This window comes from Prunus persica, chromosome G2 (assembly GCF_000346465.2).
Source record: "Prunus persica cultivar Lovell chromosome G2, Prunus_persica_NCBIv2, whole genome shotgun sequence".
Taxonomy (NCBI): domain Eukaryota; kingdom Viridiplantae; phylum Streptophyta; class Magnoliopsida; order Rosales; family Rosaceae; genus Prunus; species Prunus persica.
In genome coordinates, this window is record NC_034010.1 from 17,011,193 (window position 1) to 17,037,962 (window position 26,770).

The window sequence follows — 26,770 nt, forward strand, 5'->3', positions numbered from 1 at the left end:
TCTATAAATAATTGCTGCAACTGCCAACAAACAAATGGAAATGGGACCACCCGTAATAATTTTCTCGTTATGGCCCTCCTTGTACACCTAATTAAGAGTATTATCTCAAAATTTACAACTAACAAAGAATAGGATAACAATTTCCACCGGGATGTCCAAATGCCTAATCACTGCACAGGAACAGAAGTAGAAAATGGCTATTTATCTTGAAATTTACGATGGATTGCCATTTCACACCTTTTGCTACTTATTATTCTCATATGTGATTGCCATTTCAAGTTGCAACTGTTGTTACATTGCCTTCCTCTCAAACTCTTCCAGTGCTTCCCACAATTTTGGGTCCTCAAAGTCTTTAATAACAAAGGCTGCTCCGGCATTAATCAATGATATCTCAGGATTCCTTGTGCCTAAGGCCACTACTGGCATTCCAGCTGCTACACCCGCTTTCACCCCTGAAACAGAATCCTTAACAACCAAAAACAGAACACAGATGACTGCAAGGCATATCAAAATTTTCATGGAGAATGCTATTGCTAATGTTGGAAAGCACAGAATTCTGAGAGCCGAACCTCAAAGGCGAAAGCATGCTTGTGTGACACCTGAAGTGCTTGGAGAGCCTTCAAGTAAGGGTCAGGAAATGGTTTTGCTCGATCACATTCATCTCCAACAACAACAATTTCAAAAAAATTCGAGAGCTCCACCGTTGATATTAATAGCTCGCCATTTGGTCTTGGAGCATTTGTTACTGCAGCCCGTTTCAAGCCTTGATTTTCAATCCATTGGCGCAACTTGTGGAGGCCCTTAACAGGTTCTAATTGTTCAGATGCCAATCTGCATATATCACTCAGTAAATCAAGATCAGACCTGGTCTCAATGGATAAGAGAAAATGAAACAGATCAAGCATTGTTTTTCAGAAATATAGGGTCGTCACCCTGGTCCTTTCCATTCACAATTTGTATTGACAGAAAACTATATAGTCAAAAACCATATTTCCAAAAATTGATAAGAAAACATAACCCCCTATTAGTAATACCACAGCACTATGTACTGACAATATGAAATGAAGCATACAGTTCCTTCAGTTCGTGACAGTTTTTAGAAGTTACCTTCGAAACATGGCTTCCTTATCTTCAAAAAAATTTCTTGCTCTTTGGATATCCCACTCAGGAAAGAGGATACTACAAAGTTTCTCATTATGCATTCCACTTAAATTGTCACTGAAGAATTCCTCAGTGATAGGAACCCCACCATTAAAACCTACCTGTGGTACACCAATGCATGAGTCTTGGAAGATGCTAAATGAGAGAGAGAGAGAGAGAGAGAGAGAGAGAGAGAGAGAGAGAGGTATACTTCTTGAAGCATTTCACGGAAAGCATAATAATGGAGCGGATCCGAATCACACAATGTTCCATCAATATCAAATAGAATTGCTTCAAGAGGAGAGAGAAAAGCTAGAGAAGATTTTCTGTCATCACATAATGGGAGGTGATTAAGGCCAGAAATAGAAAAACAAGAACGAAAATGTAAAGAAAATGAAATTAAGATGCTTGTCTAGTGGTTGGTGCAGAATGAGCAGCATTGCTTGGGGTACTAGTAAACATTCCTTTCTGTTTAGATATATTACAGTTAAAAAATATTGAACTGCTCAATAAAGCAACCGTGAAATTTCTTGTAAATTATGTTGACATTTGAAAAAAATGCATCCACAAGTATCTCCAATACAATTATGACTATTGTACATAGGATAAAGGATATATGATATATAATATCAGTAGAGGCTAACAGTAAAATAAGGACGAAGAAGACCCAGTTTTAACAAAGATCATAAAGAGCTTTGGATCTTTTGTTCCACTCAACCTTTTCTCTAGTCTCTGGTCTCAGCTATACTCAACTTTTGCTATGTTTATGTCTAAGTTGGCAAAGTATAGCTCATAACAAAATTACCAGATAAAACACAACTTTTTTAAGTTAGGATTATGCCTTAGACCCAAGAGCAGAGTCTGAAGGGGTTACAATCCTATGAATGGACAAGAAGTGGACATCTTTGTTCAGACAGGATAAGGATCAAACTTCTTAAACTATCCACCACATCAATCATGTAACTTTATACATCCCAAGCCTCCCCATAGTGCAAAAAAATAACTTCACAGTTAAGGGTCTGCAGTTATACTTCAATTATATCAGTTTGGTGAGTCCAAAATATGATTAGGCAATAAGCACACTGCAACACATATGCCAAATCTGAATCAAGGTCTCACTCGTGCTAGATCCATACGTAACAAATGGAAAAAAAAAAATTGAGTTCAGAGATGGAAAACCTTTGAATTGCTTAAACAGACATCATCCCCCAACACCATCCACAAAGAAAAAGGGATGTTTTTAGTCAGACGGAACTTTTCCTAAAGTTGAGAAGAGCACACTTCAATTTTAGAGGAAGTTTGCAAATGCTGACAACAGTTTAAACACAGAAAGCTTTAACATAAAGGTCTACATTTTGTTCATCGCCTGCACTCATTTTGGCCAAGGAACATTGAAATCGCTCATTTTTCAACTACACGTCAATTGATGTCTAGCTATGAAGACTATGATCAGCTACCTAAATATTGATGTGGCATGTGAGTCACCCTGGAAAAGGCTGATGCAACCTCTCAGCTAAGAAATTTGCCAATGTATACCAATATATTTTTCTGAAGAAAGAAAAAGGAAGGACTTTCATAAACATTAAAAGCATACAAGGCTATTCTCAAACATATCTGGTTTTTAAGATTGGAATTCAAATTCATTCATTCAAATTAAGCTCATCACAATCTAAGGCTACTAAGTCAAGTACGAACCTAGGGACCCCTTTTTGCCTAAAACAGCTAGAAAGGAAAAAGAAAACGAAATGCTCATAAATTATGAACAAGGACTGCAATGCTTTCACAAAATTAATTCACATTTTGTCCCCAACCATTATCATTTTAATCATCAAGTTTATTGTTTTCCTATGCTGATGCACACGAACAAGACCATTTTCAAATTTCCTTGAAGAAAACAACAACAGGGCCAGGAGATTATGCTTTACAGAAGAAATTTTGATAGCAGACAATTGCCAATTGACAGTTTATATGTGCACTAAAGAACAATGAACATTGAAACGAACAAAATTCATTATGCCCAAGAAATTAAATCAAACTAAATACCTCTCAATTGGGTGAGCATTAGATGAAACGGAAGCCCTGGAAACAAAGGCAGAGCCTAATTGAGTGAGGTTTTGTCTATGAACTGTAGATTTCTGCAAATGGGTTTTGGGGAAGTGGTCAGAGAAGAGGCGGCGATACTGAAGAAGATGAGAAGAAGCAAGAGTTTGCATAGTACGGAATGTGAGCAGTGAGACAGGAAAAAGAGTGATGCTACTCTATGCGAATGTCTCCTTCTCTCTCTTGGAAATGGAATGGTTGCTTTCTTTCGGCTATGCTGATGGCCTCTCCCGTTTTATGGGGTTGTCATTTATAAGATTTTATTGATGTCATTTTCTAATTTTCGGAAAATTTTATTAATTATATTTTTCTTTTTTCATACTTCCCAACCCAAATTTTTTTATCACAGGTTGTTACTCAACTTTTCAGAAGTTCTCATTTCAGTCCTATTCGAATCAATCAATAAGTCCTTATTAATTATTTTGGATGAATCTAGAGGTTACGTGTTCGCAATGGTATTAGAAATTATTCAAAAATAAACTATTTAATCAGCTTGTACCCAAAAAAAAAAAAAAAAAAAGAAGACCATTTGTCATAAAAACCCAAAAAATAATTAAGTACATGGTGTTTTGTTTCTTGTTAGGTGTTTTTTTTTTTTTTCAATAAAATAATTAAGAACGCCAATATATAAAATGAGTTATTAGAAAATACGAGATGACACATGATATATGTGTCGGTATTAAGATGTTGGTAAACAAGTAACAGACATAAACCACACATGATATAATTTAAGCCACAGGGCTTACATTGACGTGTAAAGTATTAGCCTAAAACCTTAAACTAAAATGTGGCATAAATATAAGATGCGTCTGTTTCAGTCTTTTAGTTGGGCATATATATACAGACACACAAAATTTTAGTCGTATCTGTTTGACTCAAGCGAGTTTGGCGAGAACGCCAACAAGTGGAGCTGTGGAAACAGTTGCTGGTTCAGCCATTTGGTAGTTTGATCTTGAATCTGTGTAAGCATCATTCTCATCCGGGCCTCCGACAATTGCTCCATCCAGTACATTAGGGTTTGGTGAGTTGTTGTTGAACCATGAGTCGAAGCCACCTTTGCATGAAACAGGAGCTGCATCTTTCTTGATGGAGACAATGGATGCTGCTCTGTGGTGCACTTGAGTTGGATATTTTGTCCCAAATCCAACCATGAAACTCGTGCCACCGGGGTTTGAACCCAAGATATAATCCACCTAGTAAAATGACGAAAATAATACAGTTAACTTAAGATTATACTATATGTGGGCCATGCTAATATAATCGGGATTTATTTGTATTAGAGAAGTGGTCAGTAATGTGGTCGGTAAATATAGTCCAAATAGGAGCACTCAATTCCTTTTTTCTTTTTATGTTTCATATTATTAGGGGCTGGTTTTTATGCTTGATTTCCTCTCATCATGATGGAAAATAATTGTACATAAAAAAGAGATTATACCAAAACAAAAAGGAAGAAATAAATGCAATTTCTCTTTAGATGGAAGTAGAAAAGTAAATGCAAATCGTATTGACTTTTAAATGAGATCTATTACTGGAAATTAAATATACCTAAAAATCTGGACCAAAAAATAAAATAAAAATATCTTCCTTAAAAAATTAGAATCTTATATGATTTATGTTTATAAATGTATAAGTTGGAAATTATCTAAGGATCGAAGTCTACTTTTCCAAAACAAGAACCCCAAGTTTTATTACAAGATTAATTTTGTTCTACTTTAAATTGTAACTGTATATATATATATATATATATACACACACACTATATAGAGCAGAAAGGAAGGATATCATACCTGTGATTGGGCCAAGTCAGCAAGATCCTTAGGCTGGACAATGCCTCCAGGGCATTGAATGGCGGCATGCTTGGCGTTCAAGTATTCAGAATAAACATTTGCGACGAACACAGCAGTTGAAGTGTACTGAAGATTGTTCCATGGCAAAAACCACAACAACCCACCAGGAGTCTTCTTCACATTGCTGTTGCCCTTCTGAATGCAAGAGCAAATGAATTGCTCAGCCTGGCTCTTGTATTGGCTCCATGTGCCTGAAGACTCCACCTTGCCCTCCAACACAAGCTGTGAATAAATAGATGTTAAGAAAGCATATACTAATATACGTCTGTGGCATATAGATGAATGTTCTCTTGCTAGATTTATAAAAGGAACACTGCATTCATTTATTCGAATTTTGATTTATATTGTCTAACTAATAACATATCATATCAAATTATCTGACAAAAAAAATATCGCAATATATTTATTACCTTTGCAACAAGCACTTGTGCACCAATAAACTTGTCATCCCAAGAGAACACAGTTCTTGCACCACCAGTATTACCTGCTTGACCAAGATAATCCAGGTATGTTTTTTCATCGGTGGCACGATGAAGCCAGGCAGCAGCCCACAATAGTTCATCCTGATCACAAAGAAAAAATATACATTAATTTAATTCCCAAAATTTGGAGTTTAGTAAAATATTTGAACAAATAAGTTGATCGTTCACGACTTTTTAATTGATTAATTAGCTTTGTTCTTTGCATAAACCCTTTCTCATATATAAATTACCTCATATCCACTGCTGGAGTAGAATTTTCCTGCTACATTAATGCTATTCTGATAAACACCAGAGTGATCACGAGCAAACTCGAATAGCTGCAAATTTTTATAATGAAACAACAGATACAAAAGCAAAATAAATCATTAGATATTGTTACACTGATTATATTTGAAAAGTAAAAGCACTGCATAAAAGATATGACATTTGTGAAGTGAAAAATAATAATTAAGTATCTCAAATGTCTTATAATGATCAATCACTAGATATTAGGGAATGTTTGTACACGTTGAAGTAAAATCTGACATGATATGTTATCAGACCATAAATGTCGACTTCTTGATTAGGTGAATTATTATGTACAAAGAGTAATAGAATGCACGATGTTTAATTTCGTAGAAGAGCTAGCAGTGTTACCTCTTTAGCATGGGTCAAAAGTTCAGACGCATACTTAGAGTCTTTATCCTTGAAAGCAATGGAAGCAGCAGCCAAAGCAGCAGCGGTTTCACCAGCAAGGTCAGCTCCCGGATGCTGCTCGTCGATCTTAAAGGTGGTCCGCGGAGTAGTCATGTCTTCGGGTCTCTGCCAGCATTCATGATCAGAATCACCATCGCCAATTTCGCCATAGAGGACATTTGGCGCAGCGTGTGCCTTGATCAAATAATCAGTGCCCCATTTGATGGCATCCAATGCATTTGAGAGCTCACTCTTGGCTTCAAGTTTGCTCCCGAATTCTATAGTACTCCATGAAAGCATTGTGATTGTGAATGCCATGGGAAATCCAAACTTGACATTGTCCCCAGCATCATAATATCCTCCCACAAGATCAACCTGTTATGTCAATAAATATATGGAAGGTGACTTTTTGGTTTTTATGAATATGGTAAGATATATTCGAAACCGTGACCTCAATATTAGAAAGAGAAATACGAATAAACTAATTAGAAAAAGAAATACCACTAAACTAACTATAAGAAAAAACATCGACATGGTAGCGTAGATGCCCGACAGTCGTTGATAATATGGTTTATAACAAATGGGAGGATCAAACTATGTGTTAACTTACACCAGCATCACTTCCATCTTTAAGCCCAGAATCTCCACGCCATTGCACCCTTTGGTTTGGAGGCAACTTTCCAGATCGTTGAGCCTCATAATACAACAAAGACTTGGTGAGAGCATCCCCATAGTCAAATGAAGCAAGCACTGAATTATGAGTCAATAGAAACACAGACATGCAAAGCAAACCAAAGACTTTGCTGGAAGCCATGATGACTCTAGGGAAATATAATGATGAAGATATGAATGTAACTGCAAAGCTATATATGGACAAACAAGGTTTTCAAATCTCAAATTTATAGTAAAATTTTGGGTCCTTGAGGCCAATTAAAGATTGCTATGATTTTGATTTTGTGATATCTTTCCATAACAGAGCAGTCCCCGATTGTTACAAATATAACTGCAATAATTAAGGACAAAATGTGAGATTTGATATGGAACTTTCTTGAATATTTACCAATGTCAATGAAATTATTACCCCCCAAAAAAAAAAAAAGTCAATGCAATTAATTGACCTTTTTTGTGCAGAAATGGTTGATTTTTCAATCATTAACCTCAAATTAGTGGTCTAATATGAACCCTACGATTGGAGGGTCTGTTTTTCATTACAAAAAGAATATCAATTTTAATAAATTTTCATGCAACTATATGGTTGAACATTTAAAACATGCGATCAATTTTTATTGCTAAATGGAGATTTCGGTTTTAAACAACAAAGTTCGTAAACATTAAAAAAAATTCACCATATGAAGGAGAAATTGAGAAGATTTGGAACTAATTAGGGAAATACCTTGCAATTGAATGCTTAAATTATTAAGACACGCAAATGATTTATTGAGAATATGACAATAAAATTGGATTATTCTAATGTTACAGAATCGATAGAAAATATCATACAATTGGAACATCTCAAAAAATTGCTATCTCGAGCCTCTACATTTAGATATCGTGTATTTATTCAGACCATTTAAATGATCTAATAATTTAGATTAAGCTAAAGGATAAGTTAGTAAACCAATCTTCCATTTTCCACGTTGATTTTGGTTGCACTTATGCTAGGCGTCTCACAGATCCTAATCTACTCTCTCAAACTCACTCAGGTGGTTTGATTATTAAGACTATTGAGATGTAATGAAATGCAGGTAAATTTACAATATCCAAATGAAGACAGGGGCGGAGGCACATTGGGACTAGAGTGATCCTCGGCCCCACTTAGTAGTTATTATATCAAAAAAGTATTGTGTTATTATGCATTTTAATATATTGTATGACAATTTATCTATTCCTTTTGTTGCAATTGTGAACATTGAATTGATTGTCCAATTTGTTTCTATTTATAAATTGAGAAGATGTTTGTACTTGTTTCTATTTAAATTTGGTCCATCTATATTTTTCAGTTATTGAAATTTTTTTTCAAAAGAAAATCAAAGCTTGAGTTAGTGGATGAATGATTGTTTGGTTGCATATGTTGAAAAATAGTATAGATGACGAGGCTATTATGCAACGATTTCAAAATATGAAAACCAAGGTAAAAAATATCGATGGTTTTGGAAAATATTGGTGGTCCAAAAATATGAAAATTTCAATGAAAATATCGAAAAATTGACCAACACAATGTTTACAATTGCAACAAAAGGAATATACAATACGATTTTTGATATATGTGATATCAGTCCTGATCTCTTGGACCACAGGAGTCCAAGAGATTGTGGTCACTCACCGTTGGATATTAATCTAATGGTTCAAAAAAGTTTCTTAAAAGGAGTTCAAGATTGAGTGAACCGTTGAATTTACATCCAACGGTGAGTGACCACAAATCTCTTGGACTCCTGTGGTCCAACAGATCGGGACTGTATGTGATATATATGATGTGATGAATTAAAATGCATATATGATTTTTGATACAATATAATTTTTGATATATGTGATATATATATATATATATATATGATTGTGAATGATTTTGATGAATATACAATATGATTTTTTATATCTATGATATATATGATGTTTTGGTATGTATTGTGAGTTCAAATTTTCAACCAAAAAAAAAAACCCTTACTATTTTTTTTTACTAAACGCATGATGGTGTTTCTTTTTGCTAACATCTGTTAAAAAGATGAGATTACAAATTTGTTACCAAGGTGTCTGGGTGGTGTAGTCGGTTATCACGCTAGTCTCACACACTAGAGGTCCCCGGTTCGAACCCGGGCTCAGACATTTTTTCAGTCTTCTAAATCTGGATATACCATTTTATCACGTCGTATCCTTATCTTGTCTGATTCTTTTTCCATTTCGTTTATTCCCAGGTTGGCTGCCAACAATCTTTTTTTCTTTTTCTTCTTTTTTTTCAAATTTTTAGTGAGGAACACAGCATTCTGATTGTTGCGGGAAGGATTGCAAGTTGCAAGCACTTCAAATTTTTGGTAAAGGCTTTGCTGACTTTGTTCGCAACTCTTAGAATTTTATGAACTGTAGTGATTGGATGTGGGCATTGAATGGGATTTTGCATTTGACAGGCACAAATTCTTATTGCACGTGTTATTTTGTGTCTTGGGTTCTTCATATAGTGTACGCATATCCCAATTTTGTTGTTTGTGTGTTTGACAGTTTATGTTGAACGTTATGTGTTTGACGAAATGCATGTGTAAGTGTGTTGCCTTAAGAACATTGGAGTTTCTCTTTTGTTAGGGGACAAAAAGAAGAAAAGAAACACTCCTTTTGTTAATGTTGTGGTTTGGAGGCATTGTTTTGTAGTTATGATTGGGTTTAGATTGAGAAGCCTTCTTAAAACAAGTCCCATTATCTATTATTAGAAGATATTGTCAGTGCACAAATGTTCATGCAGGAACCGTTTTCTGACAGGCTACTACTCCATAAAGATGTTGTTTATCTGGGTTTTAGTTTTTCTCTTTTGTTTTTGATTTATTTGCATTTGGCAGAAACACAATTTCTGAGAAAGTGAAACGAAGGTATCTTTACGCTGCTCGTCTCTTACAGTGAAAATGTAGACATTAAAGAGTGGAAACAACCCGAGAATCACTCAGGGAGTTGGAGTCACTTTTACAAAATTTGCCTAAATTGCAACACTGTGATCTGGGTTTTACAAACAAAAGAAATGCAAGTTCAAAGGCTTTCACTTCCAAGTTACACCCTCACTCCACCCAATGTCTCACCATCACAGCAACTCTCCTCCAAGATTTTGAGGTTGAATCCGAATTCCAAATCTGGGTTTTGTAATTCGCTCAAAATGGTGTTCAAATCACCAACTGGTTTGAGAAGCCATGGTGGTTCGGTGGTGGTCAGGTGTGGAGTGGCACAGCAAGAAGATACTGATGACGGCTTCTATATGAGGAGATGTGTGGAGCTTGCAAGAAAGGCTATCGGGTGTACCAGCCCAAATCCTATGGTGGGTTGTGTTATTGTCAAGGATGGCAAGGTTGTTGGTGAAGGCTTTCACCCTAAAGCTGGCCAGCCACATGCTGAAGTAAACTTCTTTTCCTTTTTGTATTTTCTTTGTTTTAATTTTCCTTCTGAAATGCGTCTATGCAAGTGATGAATTGTTGTGCTAGAATCTTCAGTCACATTACTCTTTCTTTGGTTGCGTAGAAGTTAACTGACAGTCTGGTTCTTTCAAGTTTGGTTCTGTTCATTCTAGTTTTTTTCCCTTTATTTTTGTTAAATTTCCACTGGTATTTTCTTTACAACCTAGTGGAACATTTAGTTGAATGGTTTGTAGAGATGGCATTCTTGAATTCTCTTCCTATTTCAGTTCTTGCTATTGATGGTTTTTTTGAAAATAATCTGAAGTTGTTTGTAGAGATGGCAGTCTTGAATTCTCTAAAAATAATCTGAAGTTTTGTGTGTGTGTGTGCTATGGATGGTTTTTTTGAAAATAATCAGAAGTTGTTTGTAGAGATGGCAGTGTTAAATTCTCTAAAAATAATCTGAAGTTTTGTGTGTGTGTGTGTGTGTCAGACTTATATAATTTATAGGTTTGATCATTATGATGATCTATGTCAAATTTTCTTCTGCTTTACATGAACTTCATCTGTTAATGAAAATTTATACCAAGTCAAATGTTTCAGGTTTTTGCTCTGAGGGATGCCGGGGATTTGGCTGAGAATGCAACAGCATATGTGAGCTTGGAACCATGTAATCACTATGGGAGAACTCCACCATGCAGTGAAGCCCTAATTAAAGCCAAAGTGAAAAGGGTGGTGGTCGGAATGGTGGATCCAAATCCAATCGTAGCATCAAAGGGGTTGGATAGATTAAGAGATGCGGGAATTGAAGTTACTACGGGTGTAGAAGAAGAATCATGCAAGAGGTTAAACGAAGCTTATATCCATCATATGCTAACAGGGAATCCTTTTGTCACTATGAGGTAAATTTATTCTGTTTAGATTAGTCAATAATAAAAATACTATCTTTGAACATTAAAATGAGTGGAAATCCTGCCTTCATGTCTTCAACTGTTGAGATTTGATAGTTCATGAATGGATGTTATGCTATCTTTTCCTTAGAATTTGCTAGTCATTTGTTACCTAAAGAATTTTATGTTCATTTGCTGGTACTCTGAAGTTGACCATTATCATATTTAAACCTTTTTTTCTCATTAGCAGATACTCTATATCAGTCAACGGACACTTTCTAGATCAGCTTGGAGAAGGAGTTGCCAAGGCTGGTGGTTACTACTCACAATTGTTACAGGAATATGATGCAATTATTCTTTCTTCTTCCTCAATAATTGAGAACGCCTCTATTCCAGTATCCCAAGAAGGTGGAGCCAATCAACCAGTCCAGATTATACTAGCTAGGAATAGTAGTTCTCCAATCCAAATCCCTTCTCTGACCATGGAACCAATTGGTAAGCTAATAATCTTTTCAGACAAAGAGACAACAGTAGAACTAGAAAGAGCTCACACAGGTATTGAAACGGTGGTGTTGGATCAGATAAATTTAGAAGCTATTTTGGAATTTTGTAACTCTCAAGGATTGTGTAGTGTTTTGTTGGATTTAAAAGGAAATATAGGTGATATCGAAGAGCTTCTCCAAGACGGTATTGAGAAGAATTTGTTGCAAAAAATCGTTATAGAAGTATTGCCCCTGTGGGAAGCAAATGATGGTGGGAACTTTCCTATTGCATTGAAGAGTCTAAGAAAAAGACTAGAAGTGAAGAATTTGAAGCCTAAGGTTTCAAGTGAGAATGTTGTGCTTGAGGGATATCTGTAATTTAAGTGACTAGAAACAGAAAATGAGATTTGACATCATCATTTACATGTGATGCTGGAAAGAGATGGCAGGATTCTTAGGGAAGAGGGGATGGAGACATTGTGGGATAAAGTTCATTTTTGGTCTTCCTTACGGGTTTCAGTTTCTATACAATTTAGAGAATTACTATTGTTTGTTTTTGTTTTGTTCTCCCCTGCATGTTGGGGTTCGCCATAACCTAGAATGAAGGATGGTTATTGTATTGCAGTTTACATGCTTTAATGTGTACCTGTTAGGTCTGGTCGTCAGAAAAAAAGACACCCTGCCCTCTGCAGTAAAATTCTGGTTGTACTCATGTATTTGTTTTAATAAAATTTTGCTTCTTATTAAAAAAGAACCAAAAAAAGATCTTGTGTGAATTGTTATCAAAAGAGACCGAAACCCAGCTTCACGAGGTGTCAATTAACTCTGCAAAATTGTACATATTTCGGCTTGGGGAGAGATCTCCTCGAGGGGAAGGGTGATTGCCATTACTTTCCCCTGTCCATTGGGTGAAAATAACACCTCATAACTGGTTGGTTTGATAGTTTACAGTTCAGAGAGTTGCACATTTGGTAAGTTTAGAGCCAATGCTAGAAGGAACATAAAATTCAAGAATATAAGTGGTATCTCTTCAATATAGTCGCATGTCACATTTGCACTAAACATGCAGTCAAATTAATCTTCATGTCATGAAAGCTTAAGAACTGACAGTTTAAAGGCATGTCTTCTCGCCCCGCCCAGGCAATCCGTGTGTGTGTGTGTGTGTGTGTGTGTGTGTGTGTGAGAGAGAGAGAGAGAGAGAGAGAGAGAGAGAGAGAACTGTTCTTTCTATACATCTTTCAAATATTCTACAGAAATAACCAACATATATGTACACTAACAAAAACAGGACCGGATCAAAAATTTACATTCATCTGGCCTGAGAGCATCTCTTTCGGTCTCTTTTAAAGTTGATATCCTTTTTGGATACATTTAGGATGCCGGATTGTTGGTCAACTTTCTCAATAAGAAGCTTCATTAGCAGAACCTTTGATAGGGTTTTGCATGATCCAACCATTATTAACTTTTTCTACAAAACAAATAATAGAAAACATGTTACTGAGATCACTCCAAAAAACATAGATGACAGCTTCAGACCCCCCTTTCTCTTAAATTTAAAAACTGAGATGCTCTCTATCCCCAGAAACAACACAAACAAAAAAACTGAGGATGCTAAACTCTTTCCTCTTTTGTTCTCTTTAATCTCATAGTTTATTTTCATGATAAATCATCAAGCACAGAAAAGAAGATAAACTAAAAAACTAAAAATGCAACCACCATGTGCAAGATATTTTGAAATTTACGTTGGAATGGGATTTTCCAATCGAGGCAGAACACCAATGTGATTCTTACCTTGGCACGAGTAAGAGCCACATTAATCCTATGCCAGTCTCCAAGCAGTGAAGAAGAGCAATTCCTTGGATTTTCCGTTGACCTAACAAAAGACACTAGTATGCAATCCTTATCTCTTCCCTGGATAAACCAAAATTGCAAATAAGAGATAGTGGACTGATGATAATCGAAATTTTATAGTTTTGTCATTGTTCTTTAGGTTTCAAAGCCAAAAGCTAGAGCAAAATTACTAGGATACTGAATAGGCTCTTAAACTTTGTAGCTTTATTAAAGGCTACAACACTTCTGTACAGATTACCCCAATATGTATTATTATTTCATAGAAGTTCTGTGAATATAATCAAATTTAGAGGAAAGCGATAAGACATCATTTTAGACATGAACCTGTCAACCTGACCTGGTATTTGTCAATGGTATGTATCTCCACAGAGGTATGATTGATGGAAAGCCGGATAATCTCTGCCTGAGAGTTATATGGGGTGATGACGCCAATATCTTCCTCCTTAATTCCACTGTTAACTAGTTCCTCCACAACCTATAAGCAAAATGAGGATTTTATTTCAGTACAATCTACTTAAACGGTTTGCCTCACACAACTTAAAAGGAACAAACATATTTTCCTAAAGCAACGACCATTATTTGCATTATATATTCAATCGAAGATCAAACCTGTACAATTATGTGAGCTTCCATCGGGTTATTCACAATCTTGTGATCCTTTGCCTCAAAAGCAGGTAAAGCATCTATGTTTTGAAAAGGGATGAATATTAGAAAAACCAAGGCACAAACCAATACTGTTTATTCAGTAGAAAGGATTATGGAAAGCAAACAAGAGTACTTCCACAAACCTGTATTAATAAATATAACTGGTTTGGTTGGATTTAACACCTGCAACCATGAAGATAAGAAATTGCTAAAGATATTGGAATTAAATGAGTTTTTCACACATGAAAACTCAAGTCAGTTTTCAAACCAAAACAACAATTTCATAGAAGGAGTTTTTCAATTAGGGCAGAGTATCTAATGCATTCACTTGAAACTAATCCTTTCTATTTCACACAACTTGAAGGTCGTGGATGACAAGACACACTTTTCTCTACAAAATAAACAGATACCACCATTAAATCTCTTCAAGTGATATTTCTCATCTACCCGATAGGCTTGAACCTAATCCATTTCAAAATCACACCTTAATGAATTCCCTAAGCACAATCTGGGATTGAAACACGCTAAAAGGTTGTAATCAACATCATGTCATAACTCTTCGGCATGATATTTCATTAGTTTTCCATGCCCACAACACAATATGGTAGAAAACCTGGAAGGATGTATCTGAAACATAGAAGCAGAGGAAAGATGTACAAAGCTGTGTCAAAAGATTCTGATATCCGTATCCCTGTACTACTATTACCCCATATCAATGGGCCAAACAAGGTTCCAGGTATAATTTTTCATGCAAGCACACACCATGTATAGACATGACAACTTAATTCAATAGGAATATGGAATTGGCTTGCAAATCAATCAAACCTCCTGTATCCACGACGAACGAGACTTTGAACTTGAAAAGTCGAGTTTGGCATTAGCTATTTCAGGAGAGCCACAGCGCAATCTATCGCCATAAATCAAGGCATTTGACAGTTCCATAATGCCTTGACACATACGGTACTGGATGCAAACAGCTTGGTAAGTATCACTGCTACAGAAAGTGATACAAAAATTAAAATTGTATATCTTTAATTGTAAATGTATAATAACCTGGCTTTGCAAGGCTGAGATTGCCTGAGGATGCGCTTCTGAGAGCCTGCAAAACAAGCTTACCCCCATTCCATTTTCTCGAGCCTCTGTACTCTAGAAAAAAAAAAAAAAAAGCACAGAGCATTTCATTGAACAAAATTAAGAGCATAACAACTAATTAGAACCCCACAAACACACACAAAGATATACACCTTGACCAGAGGAGGTAATTGATAATGATCGCCAACCAGAACAAACTTTGATGCAAACATCAAAGGCCCAAGAGATACCTGAGAGGAAAGAAAATTTCTCATGAATCCGTTAACTTTGAGATGGTTCTTGATAAACAGTGACTTTAACTTTCATCTAGACTAAAATCAATCCTAAAAAGAAACATTGAATAAACTCAACCCATTGCAGCCCGTCTCCAACTAATGTAACATGAAAAACAAGCTGAGATGAAATTTTTTAAAATCTTTATTGTCAACAAGATAAACACTAACATAAAGTCTGAAGTGTTAACAACAGGAAAATAATCCTCAGCTGATATAAACTTTTGGGAAAGTGCACTGTCCAAAAGCATCTCATCTCTCCATATAAATCCTACTCCAGTTGCATTTATCTATAACTGCACTGTCTAGACATCCATCACTAAGTATATACGTACTGGAAGGGTGGTTTGTCCAGCTTCATCCATGATGCATACATCAAATCTCTTATTGGCAAGCAAGGGACTGGTGATCCCCAAGCATGTAACAGCTACCACCTTGACTTGGTCTAGTCTTAATTTAATGTCTTCCACACTTTGTATGTTCATTTCTGTCACGGAAACCACTGTTAAAACATTGAGAAGAAATCAAGAGATATATTGAGAAAATGCTCTCAATTATATAAAACCTGACCTGAAAAGCAATGCCCTCGAACTTCCTCATGCACAGCTTCATGTCTTCCAATGCGTAAAAAATCTATATTCTGCAATGCTTTAAATTAAATACAAAGAAACCCAATGTAGTGTTAGACGCGAGATAGGGCACAGAAACGGGTAAACCATACAGCCATAAATTTAAGGAGAGCACAAAAAGAAACATCAACTAAGATTAGTATCATGCCCAATAGTGCTAAGTGAGTAAGAATGGCCCCAGGTTAGAACGAATGGTAAAGAAAATTGGAGTAAATAGCAACAAGAAATTTGGTTTCAGGGCAGCATGTGTTTCCTGGACATAATGCATGGCATGAAAAGAAAGCACCCCCACCCAGCCCAAAAAACAAAAAACAAAGAAAACAAAAAACAAATATGCTATGAAAAGATGTGAAATAGAGATGACCTGAGCCTTTAATTTGACAAGTAGATTATCAACAGCAGAGTTTGTGTAGGACGTAAGCAAAATGGATGCACCTCTAATCAACAAGGCTTTCACAGCATGCACCATCGTAGATGTCTTGCCTGTTCCAGGCATTCCTAGTATAAGTGCGTAATCCTTTGCTGCAAGTATCTGGATAAATTTGTTGAATTAGTGAATGTCCACATGCAATGGATATTGACAGATTAGTACCAACGAAACTTAGGCTCAGGAAGACAGACTTTTTGAGGGAAAATCGAGATCATAAGTATTAGGAAACTAAAAAAATTATAGGAAACCTTAAGAATGGCTTGCCGCTGATCAACATTTAAATTTCTCTGGGACAAGACATAAGATATTGCTGGATCCTGGCTCAATATACGTCCCTTGTCAAATCTAGGAGCCTAAAAGGAATGCACAGATGCAGACCATCAGAAATGTGAGTTGGAGGTTAGCAAAAAGATGGTAAATTTTATGCAATACAAGTCACTCAACCTCACCTCTAAGTCAACAATCATTTTTCTCACGTGAGCAGCTTGTGCACTTTGAAGAAAAAGTTGAACAAGGTTCAACCTAGCAACGAAATCAAGCATGAATTTCGACATGGTACATGACATCTATATTATGACAGATAGTTTGGAAAAGGAAATTTCACAAAATAGTTGGGGCATAATTATAGTCATACAATACCTCATTACTGAAAATGATGTCATGAATTCATCTTTGTCAACCCGCCAGATCTCCTGAAGGAGATGACTTGCCTCTGAAGAAGGACTGCTCCCAGGAAGTCGTAAGAGCTTAGAGAAAGAAACCTAGAGTTTTGCAGAAGATATTAGAATTATAAAACTGATTCATTTGTTTAGGAGATTAACACTATAACATCCACTAGCTATAGAACATACATCTGCCAAAAGGGCAGGTAAGTACTAATAAGCCAGTTTTTCAGCTTACAGAAAGATGGCAGATATTATCCTTACAGATACATGGGAGTGACTTATATCCGTTATAATCCCACTTGCGACAGGTAGATGACTAGATTCACTGCTAAGTATCTACACAATAAACAAAAAACCAATAATTTTTAAATTGTTAGTGAAGATAAATACAAACAACTACGCATTATGTAATAGCAAATTTTCCAGTGTACAACATATGTGAAAAATTGTGTCCTGTTCTTTAATTCTCATCCATTAACATGAAAACAGGAGAGAACAGAGGTAGACTCGTAATAACTATCTTGCATAGAACAAGCATGCACGCATGCACAGCCCAACTGCAACTTCTTGGAATCCTTGATCATTACAGAATATATAATATAGTTTCTTTTGAAAAAAAAAATATGAACTATTATATTTAATTAATTGGTTTATTTTACATGATTGAGTTCTTAGGGAATGACAGGAAAGCCAAACAAGTCTTGCAATATTATTATGCAGAACAAGAAACCCCATCCAAGAAAGAAAGAAAAATAACTTCAAAAGGCATAAATCTAATCAAGAAAATTGCAGGCAAGTAGTATCATATACATTTCCTTCTTCTCAACCCAAAAAAAAAAATGTATCAGATCAATTTTTATAGTTCCAAATTTTATTGTCAAAGTGTTTATGCATTTACTAAATATTAAATATATATACCCCAAGATTGTCCAACAAGTATTACTACAATATTATGCAAATACTGATATGAGATAGATATGAATAGCTGATCAGAGAACAGAAATCATGCTTCATAGATACTTGCCCTGGACATCTTAACTAAAAATCTGAAGATCTCAATGAAAAGGAAATCATCTTACATATCTAACTCCATACAGCAATAAACTGGCATGCATCAAAATATGTACTAAGCTGAAAATACAAGATGACAGTGACGGTAAAAGATTCTTGAAAATGAATAATAAACATTACATGATCTTTTATAGTTCAGATGACTCTACATAAACAAACTTGAGTGCAGAGAGTGCACACCTATTGTAAGCCCTCTATGTCAAACTTGTACAAATAGCCTCATGTGAACTACGCAGAAACAACATTATGAAAATAAAGCATACCACAAAGTCACCACATCTTAGTGCGCAATCCACTTCTTTTGTTGGAGATGAAGCAGCATTCAAAAAATCTCCCTTAGATGTCCTCTCGCTGAGAGAAGGCAAACCATTACGCAGAAAATGATACACGAATCTGTTATCTTTTTTAGACTTCGAATATGGAAGCTTCCAATCAAGAACAACAGAAGAAAGGCAACCCACGGCATAATCACTCTTCGAATTATGTGACCGCCATATTTCGTTCTTTACAAGCTGAAGAAGGGAAAAAGGTGCTAGCATATCAAATAACAAAATTTGGAAGTTAAACCATTTTTACACTATCAAAATAGTGACTTCAAAATTGGCACCTGCATCTCTTTAGCTTCCAAATCAATCAACCAATCCCACAGCCTTAGGAAAGCAGCATGAGCATTTGTTAGGTGATGTGTATTTGAATCAAATAAGTCTCCCAATAAACTGCTCCCTGAGCTTCCTCCATGTGCCTGTGGCATTAAAGGTGATGGCCAATAATAAACACTTTTTTTTTTTTTTTTTTTGCACTGTTAGGAACGATTAGTCATGCTCGACAGTACCTTTCACGAATAAATAGAATTACCTTGTGATAGATGGTACAGACATTTAGATGGCGACAACCTCTGCACATGCTCTGACTCTACAGCAGGAAAAGGAAAAAATGGAAGAATCAAAACGACAGTAAGTAAAGAGCTTCATGAAAACGGCTGATCCTTTAGCAACCGCCATACCTTTAGCATCGGGGGCAGTACTTGTGTTCGTGATGCCTTGAGGACATCATTTGCAAGTTCATTACGTCGCATGATTATCCCGACCAGGTCAGATCTTCTAACTGCAACTCCCTGTTTTATTTTATTAAAAATTAATTAATTAATTCAACATGTGCAATCTTTTTTCCATCGATACGCCCTAAAAACCTAAAGAGAAATACATGATGCATGTGCACTTGACACTACCTGTGTCTGATCTGACTGCAGATAACATAGAAGACCAGTATCAATATGCTTCTGGTACCTGAAGACAAGAGATACAGAGCAAATGAATGAAAATCTTTATGAATTATAATAACTTGTACGAGGGGCCAGGGCTCTCTGGAAGTCAAAATTGTGTGAATAAGAACCTGTCCGACATAAGAAGAGTGTACAATGCCACTTGCGCAGTATGCTCCATGGATGACTGCATACATAACAAGCATGAGCCAAAATAAAGAAATATATGTTTATATACAATAACATTCAAGCACTAAATAATAAGTTAATCCAGTGCTAACCACTCATTTGGGCTCACTCCATACTGTAATCCTAGAATCCGGACCTTTCAATTTTTAGGTCCTCATTCAAGGATCGTCCCTACATAATTTCCCAAATTGGAAATCATTAAGCCATTTGATTCTTACCATGAATATTTTCACTGTTTATCAAAATATTGGGTTCATCTATTTATTTTATCATAGTTAGGTAACTAATGATTTTTAAATATAAACAATGAACAGTTTGGATCATACCATAAATTGTGGAATGGGTCCAACAAGTGGTTAGTGCTATATTAAATTACTAATTGGTTAGGCCTTATGTATACAGCTGTATGAAAAGCTTTAAGCAACATAAGTTAATAGTATGGAATACATTACACAAGTTTAATATCATTTTAGACAAGTTTCAGTAAACAAGTGAAGAGACTATTCTTGCCTGGCCATTAGGTATTTTCCCACTTTTGAACTCTAAAGGCATAACCATCTCATGAGATTCATTTTTGTTAGATTCAACTTTCACTCTGACAGAAGCATCAATCATGCCTTTCAGACCATATTTCGGAGCCCAGGCCATCTCCTCAATATCAATTACCTACAGAAAATGGATCTAGTTCAGAGATGGCATAATGCTTCTGAAAAGAGTGCACATCATTATACAATAACACAAGAAAACATACAACAATCACAAATTAGAAACATGTTTACAAGCACAAACTTCGCATAACCAGGAATTCCTTCAACTGGCAAATACAAGTACAAGAAACCATTATAAAGTCAATTAGCATATGGATGCATATACATGCAAGGTGAATATATCCAGTATCAGGAAAAACAGTCAATTCTCAAACTCAGGAAGGTACCTAACTCATGCATGCTGCCAAATAAGTGGGTAAGTTGCATGAATTCCATGTACATGATCCATAAAGTTGTAAATATGTGGAAACATATCCACAGATGCAAAATTGTTAAAGGATAGACCAACGAATTACCTACAAATATACCAACTGTGATGCCTTACCTCAGATAATTTGACCTTTTTCATCCCATTGTCAGATCCAAAATCAACAGAAGGAACTTCTGAATTCTGCCACAATATCATTAGCCTCAGATTAAGAGTCTCTACATCCTACGGTTGCTTTAAGATGTGCAATTTAAAAAAATTCTTCACCTTAATTGTGAACACAGAAAATAAATAAATAAATAAAATGGGTGTACCTGGGTGTTTTTGAATAGATTAACCCATTTCAATATTCTTGGGACGGCCTCAATCAACGTTTTGTACATGCCCTTTTCGTTCACTGCAAAGTACACATGAAAGAGGACAAGTTCTAATAAGATGATCCATAAAATTGACTAATCAAATTTTAACAAATTACTAACAAACCAATTTAAGAGGATAACAATCTACCACAAATATAGAAATTAACCTGAATGATGATGACAGAGAAATTAGAAATTATTTCAAAGTAACATCTTAAAAATTCCAACCTCCACAAGCATACAAGTTCTCAATGTTTTTCTGGAGCACAAATCTTGTGTGTTCCTCCAAGAAATTTATTGTAGGTGTCTCCTCCACAAGTGCAGCCTACAAAAACAAAGAACTTTTCCACATTATAGATGCAAAGCTTAGTGGCTATTTCATGGAAAAAAATACATAACCAAGTCTGTAGATATTAAAAAGTTTACAAAATCATAGGGTGGTTCTCAGACCTGAAAAACTTGGTGCAATATTGTACCACTTAGTGCTGCACTTGAATGCTCATTGCCTTTTAGCCTCTCATCCAGGACAGTTCGCCTCGGGCAACTGAAGCTAGCTGCAACCTAAAAGTGTTTCTATTTATTATAACTAAATAGGGCAACAATACTCACAAAATACATGTCCAGAATATTTGAACAAGCAGGCAGTAGTACCCTAGTTCCAGCCACTAGCACATCTGGATGAACAATTATAAAATTATGGTGATGATCCACATGACACTGTCCTTTGTCATCAAATTCACCAATAACATTGACAGTATCTCCAGGTGCAACGACACTGTAAAACCTGAGAAAAATAGAATTGAAAAGAAGAGTGACATTGTTACTAATCATATTTTGAACACATGATTTGAATTCTAATGTACTAGTCTTGTTTCCTACCAAGAGCATTCATGTTTATCCGAATGTGCAAAACTTTGAGATACTTTAAATTTACAAAACAAAGACCTTATGCTAAAATTCTAAAGTTACAGAAAAATGTTCTTAGCTGTTAACAAGAGATTGTCCACAATCCAAAATGAAGAATATTAAAAGAAATGTCTCTAAAGACAGGGGAAACTGATGCCCGTAAAGATGACTCATCCCCTAGCCTAACTTCAGAAATTGTAAACCCAAATTACAGCCAATACACCACACTTATACTTAAGTATGCTCGAGCATTATTACCTAAAGTGGATAACTATGGAGATGAGGCCAATGAAACCACGAAAAGCCTTTCAAGGTATATGCTAATACTAGAAAAAATTCCCTATCAGGCTGGATCAAACTGAAATCACACAGAAAGCGCATTTCTATTTTGGCGTGAAATAATCAAACTCTGAAGAATACTCATAAGACAGAGTACCACATTATTGGGAAATGATTTCAGAAGAAACAATAGCATAAGTATTAAACTGCTTCGAAACAAGACATCATGAACTACTTACCACTCATCCTGTAAATAGACAGCATGCTCCTCTCCACATTGCTCATCCAGTAACCGAAGAACCTTAAAATCAATGGTACATCTTTATTATCATAAGTAATCATAGAACAGATTATTCAAATTTGACGATTTTTCCTACTAGAAACCTTATGAGCATCAGATGAGTCAGCAAGTCCACAGTCAGATACCTGTAGCAGAAAAAACAAAAAAGTTGCAGAATAACCAATCTTGAAGAAACTCTCTGTTCTTTCAACAAAGAGATGCTAAAGTAGTAAACCATACCTCCAATACAAGGAAATTACAATAGGAAGATTTCCGATGCAATTTGACATGCATATCATCACCTTTTCTATCTTTAACTTGAAATGGAGATTCCTCCACATCATTAGATACTGAATCTTCGACAGAAATAACATCTTCCACTTGATCTAACAGTTCAAGCAATGCCTAAAAGAATAGTCAAAAACCAAAGAGAAAAAATTAAATTTGCACCAGACCATGAGAAGATATAATTGACTCGTGCCTGCCACACAGCTCAGAAAAACCAGGCAGACTTGCAACTTTGAAAAATAACTGATTAATTGTTTTTTGAAGTATGACTCATGAGATAACCTATTAATTAAATCAGGAGAAAGAATATATATCATAAATATTGATTGATCTGAGAGCAACATGGTCCAGAATTTGGTCTCAAATAGATAATTTTTACATTCAAACCTTTTTATGCTGCCTTAACCCCGGCTGATCAGAACCTTCATTACATGCAACACCATTCGTAAGCTGCATTTCAGTTAAAGCACAATTAGAGAAAGATCATTCCACGACCTCTACTTAGCAGCTCCAAAGACAGAAAAGGGGTATAGAAATAGTATAGATATATTTTGAATCAAATAAAGAACAGAGGAAAATTAATTTAGAACATGACTGATGCAAACAAAACAAAGTATCAGATGCAGAAGATAAATATTTTTCTGTTCTTTTTGTTGTTTTCTCTTGGGCCCTGATCAAACCCCAGTCTAAGAGAATGTTCCCTTTCTCGTTTTCTCCATTTCCATGAATTGCAAAGTACAAACAAAGCCATAAATAATTAAATATGTTCACTGTGAAGTCATAATTACCTTATCATGGCAGTACGATAGAGAAGGTGGTGTTCGGAATGGACTCTGCCTACTAGCTCTTCCAGAGATAGTCATATCGCTCACATTTCCGTTACTATCCATATCCTGATCTGGGTTAACCCTCTTTACGCCAACCTTATTCAGGGATACCAAAGATCTTTCAGAAGTATTCAGTGTCTGTGAAGGAAGCCACTTCTCAACCTTTCCATCTTTAACTGGAGAAGTCTGTACATTTCATCATTGGTTAATCATCTGATAATAAAACCATTAAAAGAAAAAGAAATTAAAAAATAAACATGCCTTCTTTTGCGAGCATTGGTTAATGGTGAAAGATTTAAGCCTTGAAGAGTCCGCCAGCACTCTAATAATCTCCGGCATGCGCTTTGAAACAGCTTGGAGTCTTTCATTTACCGGAGATATCCTCCATGTCACCTCATCACCTCCATCATCCTGGCTCTGCTTTATCAACTATCACCATGTTGACATTCCCAAAATCAAATTATAAAAGGAAAGAAAAGTTCGTTGAAATTAAAACACCAAATGTCTTCCCAGGCATATAAATATCATAAAATTAGCATTTATTAGGCGTTCACACGTAAAACAAACAACAAATTGAGGTTAATTCCAGTAATACTATCAGTAAAACTCAAGCATTTCCATCAATGGTAGCATAAAGCTATGGAATATGAAAACTATATCATAAAACGTTGAAGCTAAAATTTTACCATTCCTGGCGAGAACTTGAAGCGCTTAAAAGATTTGGACTTTGAAATCTCCGGCGAGGCCTCATCTTCCATATTCTCCTCCTCACCAACAACTCCGACTGCCCTCAAATTCTCTGGAGGCGTATTGTGCGACATACTATTGTTACTACTTGACAGCAAATTCGACCGAATCTCATGACTTCCCAAAGCTAAAACGGCATTACCCGTATCAATCTGCGCAGGGTTTTGGATCTCCGGAACCGATTGTGCCGGAGCAACGGTGGAAGAGGCGGGAGCTGGGAGGGGTTTAGGGTTCTGCTGAGAAGCAGAAACTGCTGATATTTTGGGGTTCTGAGAGTTCTGGGTGTGGCGCTCGAAGAAATGCTGGATGCCGAACTTGGACGGCTGAGGCTGAACTTTCGAGTTGGATTTCTTAGCAGACGTCGTGGAAGAAGAAAGGGATTTCTTTCTTGGAGGCATTAGAGTAATGGTGTGGTAGCTTCCAGTTTCTGGTCTGCTGGTTCAAATTGAGGGAGAGAGAGAGATTGGAATTTGGGGGTTTCGGTGCTTATAAGCTGATTTGTGATTTTCCCGCCCAAATGAAGCATACGGCTCCAAAAGGAAAAAGTATAAAATGGGTGGAGTTGGGTTACGGGTGAAGATGAACTGACCCGGCTCAATGGGCTTACGGGTTAGAGCCTGTAATTTATGTCATCACATTGAAAAGTCTATAATGAGCTGTTTAGAGTAAAGAGCTTATTTGAGGAGTATTTTTAGTTTAACTACTCTCACCGTCCTTCTTAAATGTTGACACATGTCCATGGGTTTAACTATAGTTAATTCTTTATTTTTTTTATTTATTTAATGATATTATTATGAGAGAGAAATAATATTTTAATAAAATTTTTCCTGATTTACCCTTATTCTAATCTAGCAAACTTTCATTTTTCTAAATTAATTACTCATGAAGCTAACAACAACCCAAATAAATAATTGGCAATTGGCTTCACGTGCTTTAATCTGAATTTCACTGGCTTTAATATGAATTGCACCTAACTACTTTTATCCACGCTACTTTTATCCGAATTGAAGACTTAACAACTCCAAGAGTTACACTGCTCTTCAATTGCAGGCTTTCTCCATTTGTTCAAGTGAAAGATAGGTAACATCTATGCTACTTTTTCTTTATCTTTTTTTTAGTACTCTGTATTGCTTTATTATTTTTTATACTTTCGTGATTGCTCTGCATTATTTAGTTTTTTGAGCATCAAACCAAATTCGAATTTAACAATTCACGTCCTTTTTTTAAAATCTGAATAAATTTTCATAAAAACCAAAAACAACAAGCAATATCGGCTGTGAAGATTAAGTTTTTTTTGTTAAGATTGAGATGCCAACAGTTTCATGGGAAGTGGAAGACCAATATTGGCTGTGAAGATTAAGTTTTTTTATTATAAATTCTTTATGGATGTAGCATTCATTGAATATTCAATTTTTTTTGTTTGTTAATCATTGATTATCAAGTAATATGATACATATACTGCTAGTGTCCTCATGGACCATGAAGAGGATGAATTTCATGCTACATATTCCAATGATGGTAAAGAACCTGTTCATTGTATACACTTAGATTATGATTCTGAAAGTCTTGATCTCTTGGATCATAATGAGCAAATTGAAGAGCTCACAACAAAATATGGTGATGTTCCAATACATGGCATGAGTTTTGATAATGAACAAGAGGCATATCAATATTACAATTCATATGCTAGAGGTGTTGGATTTAGTGTGAGAAAACTTAGAGTAAATAAGGACAAGAATGGTGTAATACATAAAAGAGAATTTTGTTCAAGGGATCCCAAATCACCCACTTGGATACCAAGCTATACATCCAATGTTGTCCAATTACTCACTTATACATCCATAGGTTTGTTATCTTAATTTATTCAATTCACTACACATATAGTTTTCTATATTTTTGTTTTGTTTTAAGTTTTATTAGTATTATTTTTAATTGTTTGATTAATTTACAGGAAAACATTCAACTAAGACCTGAAGGACCAGCTTATCAACTGGGTTTTTCACTTCTATCAACATCTTAGTCCAAGTTTTTGCAGTGTAGAAAAGATAGTAAGAATGACATGAATGTTCTTTTTCGTCTGTCCAATGCTGCATAACATAACTACCTCTATAATTTTCTTTGGAGTATTTTATTTTAAGAAAACCTTTCAGACCTAATATAAAATTATCATAATTTGCCGTTGAAACTATGTTTTATGGTGTTATTCAAATTTGTTATAGCAAAATTATAATATTGTACTGATTTGATTTTGATAACTTATAACTTGTGTAGAAACTGTTGTTATGGCTGATGTTGTGAAA

General features: G+C 35.6%; 5 protein-coding genes and 1 non-coding gene across 7 annotated transcripts; 2 read left to right on the forward strand and 4 right to left on the reverse strand.

The window, feature by feature from the left end:
* LOC18785639 (haloacid dehalogenase-like hydrolase domain-containing protein Sgpp) lies at positions 36 to 3,471 on the reverse strand. Its single transcript, XM_007220353.2, has 5 exons — positions 3,184 to 3,471; positions 1,352 to 1,466; positions 1,108 to 1,262; positions 570 to 831; positions 36 to 465 (listed from the first exon to the last, which is right to left on the reverse strand). Exons 1-5 carry the CDS (start codon positions 3,351 to 3,353, stop codon positions 292 to 294), a joined length of 876 nt encoding a protein of 291 aa, XP_007220415.2. The 5' UTR covers positions 3,354 to 3,471; the 3' UTR covers positions 36 to 291.
* On the reverse strand, positions 4,116 to 7,058 carry LOC18786958 (endoglucanase 14). The gene is made up of 6 exons (XM_007220650.2): positions 6,855 to 7,058; positions 6,206 to 6,619; positions 5,800 to 5,886; positions 5,498 to 5,650; positions 5,028 to 5,309; positions 4,116 to 4,433 (listed from the first exon to the last, which is right to left on the reverse strand). Exons 1-6 carry the CDS (start codon positions 7,056 to 7,058, stop codon positions 4,116 to 4,118), a joined length of 1,458 nt encoding a protein of 485 aa, XP_007220712.2.
* On the forward strand, positions 8,994 to 9,067 carry TRNAV-CAC. The gene has a single exon. It is a non-coding gene; the product is annotated as a tRNA-Val (tRNA).
* LOC18787251 (riboflavin biosynthesis protein PYRD, chloroplastic) lies at positions 9,027 to 12,458 on the forward strand. The gene is made up of 4 exons (XM_020558165.1): positions 9,027 to 9,273; positions 9,790 to 10,334; positions 10,936 to 11,234; positions 11,473 to 12,458. Exons 2-4 carry the CDS (start codon positions 9,966 to 9,968, stop codon positions 12,080 to 12,082), a joined length of 1,278 nt encoding a protein of 425 aa, XP_020413754.1. The 5' UTR covers positions 9,027 to 9,273; positions 9,790 to 9,965; the 3' UTR covers positions 12,083 to 12,458.
* LOC18785933 (DNA replication ATP-dependent helicase/nuclease DNA2) lies at positions 12,924 to 23,973 on the reverse strand. 2 transcript variants are annotated; one of them, XM_020556320.1, is made up of 32 exons: positions 23,685 to 23,973; positions 23,284 to 23,346; positions 22,849 to 23,013; positions 22,713 to 22,754; positions 22,568 to 22,629; positions 21,795 to 21,927; positions 21,594 to 21,704; positions 21,372 to 21,468; positions 21,099 to 21,181; positions 20,902 to 20,967; positions 20,320 to 20,475; positions 19,752 to 19,807; positions 19,588 to 19,645; positions 19,363 to 19,473; positions 19,215 to 19,271; positions 18,967 to 19,101; positions 18,623 to 18,871; positions 17,550 to 17,624; positions 17,263 to 17,384; positions 17,073 to 17,145; positions 16,872 to 16,976; positions 16,629 to 16,725; positions 16,135 to 16,212; positions 15,900 to 16,051; positions 15,445 to 15,522; positions 15,254 to 15,346; positions 15,026 to 15,163; positions 14,344 to 14,383; positions 14,165 to 14,238; positions 13,893 to 14,030; positions 13,496 to 13,615; positions 12,924 to 13,172 (listed from the first exon to the last, which is right to left on the reverse strand). In XM_020556320.1, the coding sequence occupies exons 1-32, from the start codon at positions 23,784 to 23,786 to the stop codon at positions 13,014 to 13,016; spliced, it is 3,288 nt and encodes a 1,095-aa protein (XP_020411909.1). In that variant the 5' UTR covers positions 23,787 to 23,973; the 3' UTR covers positions 12,924 to 13,013. The 2 variants fall into 2 exon arrangements, with proteins under 2 accessions (XP_020411909.1, XP_020411908.1); XM_020556319.1 differs by having other exon boundaries at positions 16,135 to 16,204; positions 16,558 to 16,725.
* On the reverse strand, positions 23,922 to 25,111 carry LOC109947379. Its single transcript, XM_020557333.1, has 3 exons — positions 24,410 to 25,111; positions 23,985 to 24,152; positions 23,922 to 23,936 (listed from the first exon to the last, which is right to left on the reverse strand). The coding sequence occupies exons 1-3, from the start codon at positions 24,866 to 24,868 to the stop codon at positions 23,922 to 23,924; spliced, it is 642 nt and encodes a 213-aa protein (XP_020412922.1). The 5' UTR covers positions 24,869 to 25,111.

Coding starts and splice junctions, on each gene's coding strand:
- LOC18785639 (XM_007220353.2), bottom strand. CDS start 3,353: ATGCAAACTCTTGCTTCTTCTCATCTTCTTCAGTATCGCCGCCTCTTC. Junction 832..1,107: donor AAGGAAGCCATGTTTCGAAG/GTAACTTCTAAA, acceptor TGATATATGCAG/ATTGGCATCTGAACAATTAG. Junction 466..569: donor AGCATGCTTTCGCCTTTGAG/GTTCGGCTCTCA, acceptor TTGGTTGTTAAG/GATTCTGTTTCAGGGGTGAA.
- LOC18786958 (XM_007220650.2), bottom strand. CDS start 7,058: ATGGCTTCCAGCAAAGTCTTTGGTTTGCTTTGCATGTCTGTGTTTCTA. Junction 5,887..6,205: donor TTTTGACCCATGCTAAAGAG/GTAACACTGCTA, acceptor AAAAATTTGCAG/CTATTCGAGTTTGCTCGTGA. Junction 5,651..5,799: donor ACTCCAGCAGTGGATATGAG/GTAATTTATATA, acceptor CTTTGTGATCAG/GATGAACTATTGTGGGCTGC.
- LOC18787251 (XM_020558165.1), top strand. CDS start 9,966: ATGCAAGTTCAAAGGCTTTCACTTCCAAGTTACACCCTCACTCCACCC. Junction 10,335..10,935: donor CTGGCCAGCCACATGCTGAA/GTAAACTTCTTT, acceptor CAAATGTTTCAG/GTTTTTGCTCTGAGGGATGC. Junction 11,235..11,472: donor AATCCTTTTGTCACTATGAG/GTAAATTTATTC, acceptor TCTCATTAGCAG/ATACTCTATATCAGTCAACG.
- LOC18785933 (XM_020556319.1), bottom strand. CDS start 23,786: ATGGATAGTAACGGAAATGTGAGCGATATGACTATCTCTGGAAGAGCT. Junction 22,630..22,712: donor ACTCATCTGATGCTCATAAG/GTTTCTAGTAGG, acceptor ATTGATTTTAAG/GTTCTTCGGTTACTGGATGA. Junction 19,272..19,362: donor TACTGCCCCCGATGCTAAAG/GTATGGCGGTTG, acceptor TTCCTGCTGTAG/AGTCAGAGCATGTGCAGAGG.
- LOC109947379 (XM_020557333.1), bottom strand. CDS start 24,868: ATGCCTCCAAGAAAGAAATCCCTTTCTTCTTCCACGACGTCTGCTAAG. Junction 24,153..24,409: donor TCAAGTTCTCGCCAGGAATG/GTAAAATTTTAG, acceptor ACATGGTGATAG/TTGATAAAGCAGAGCCAGGA.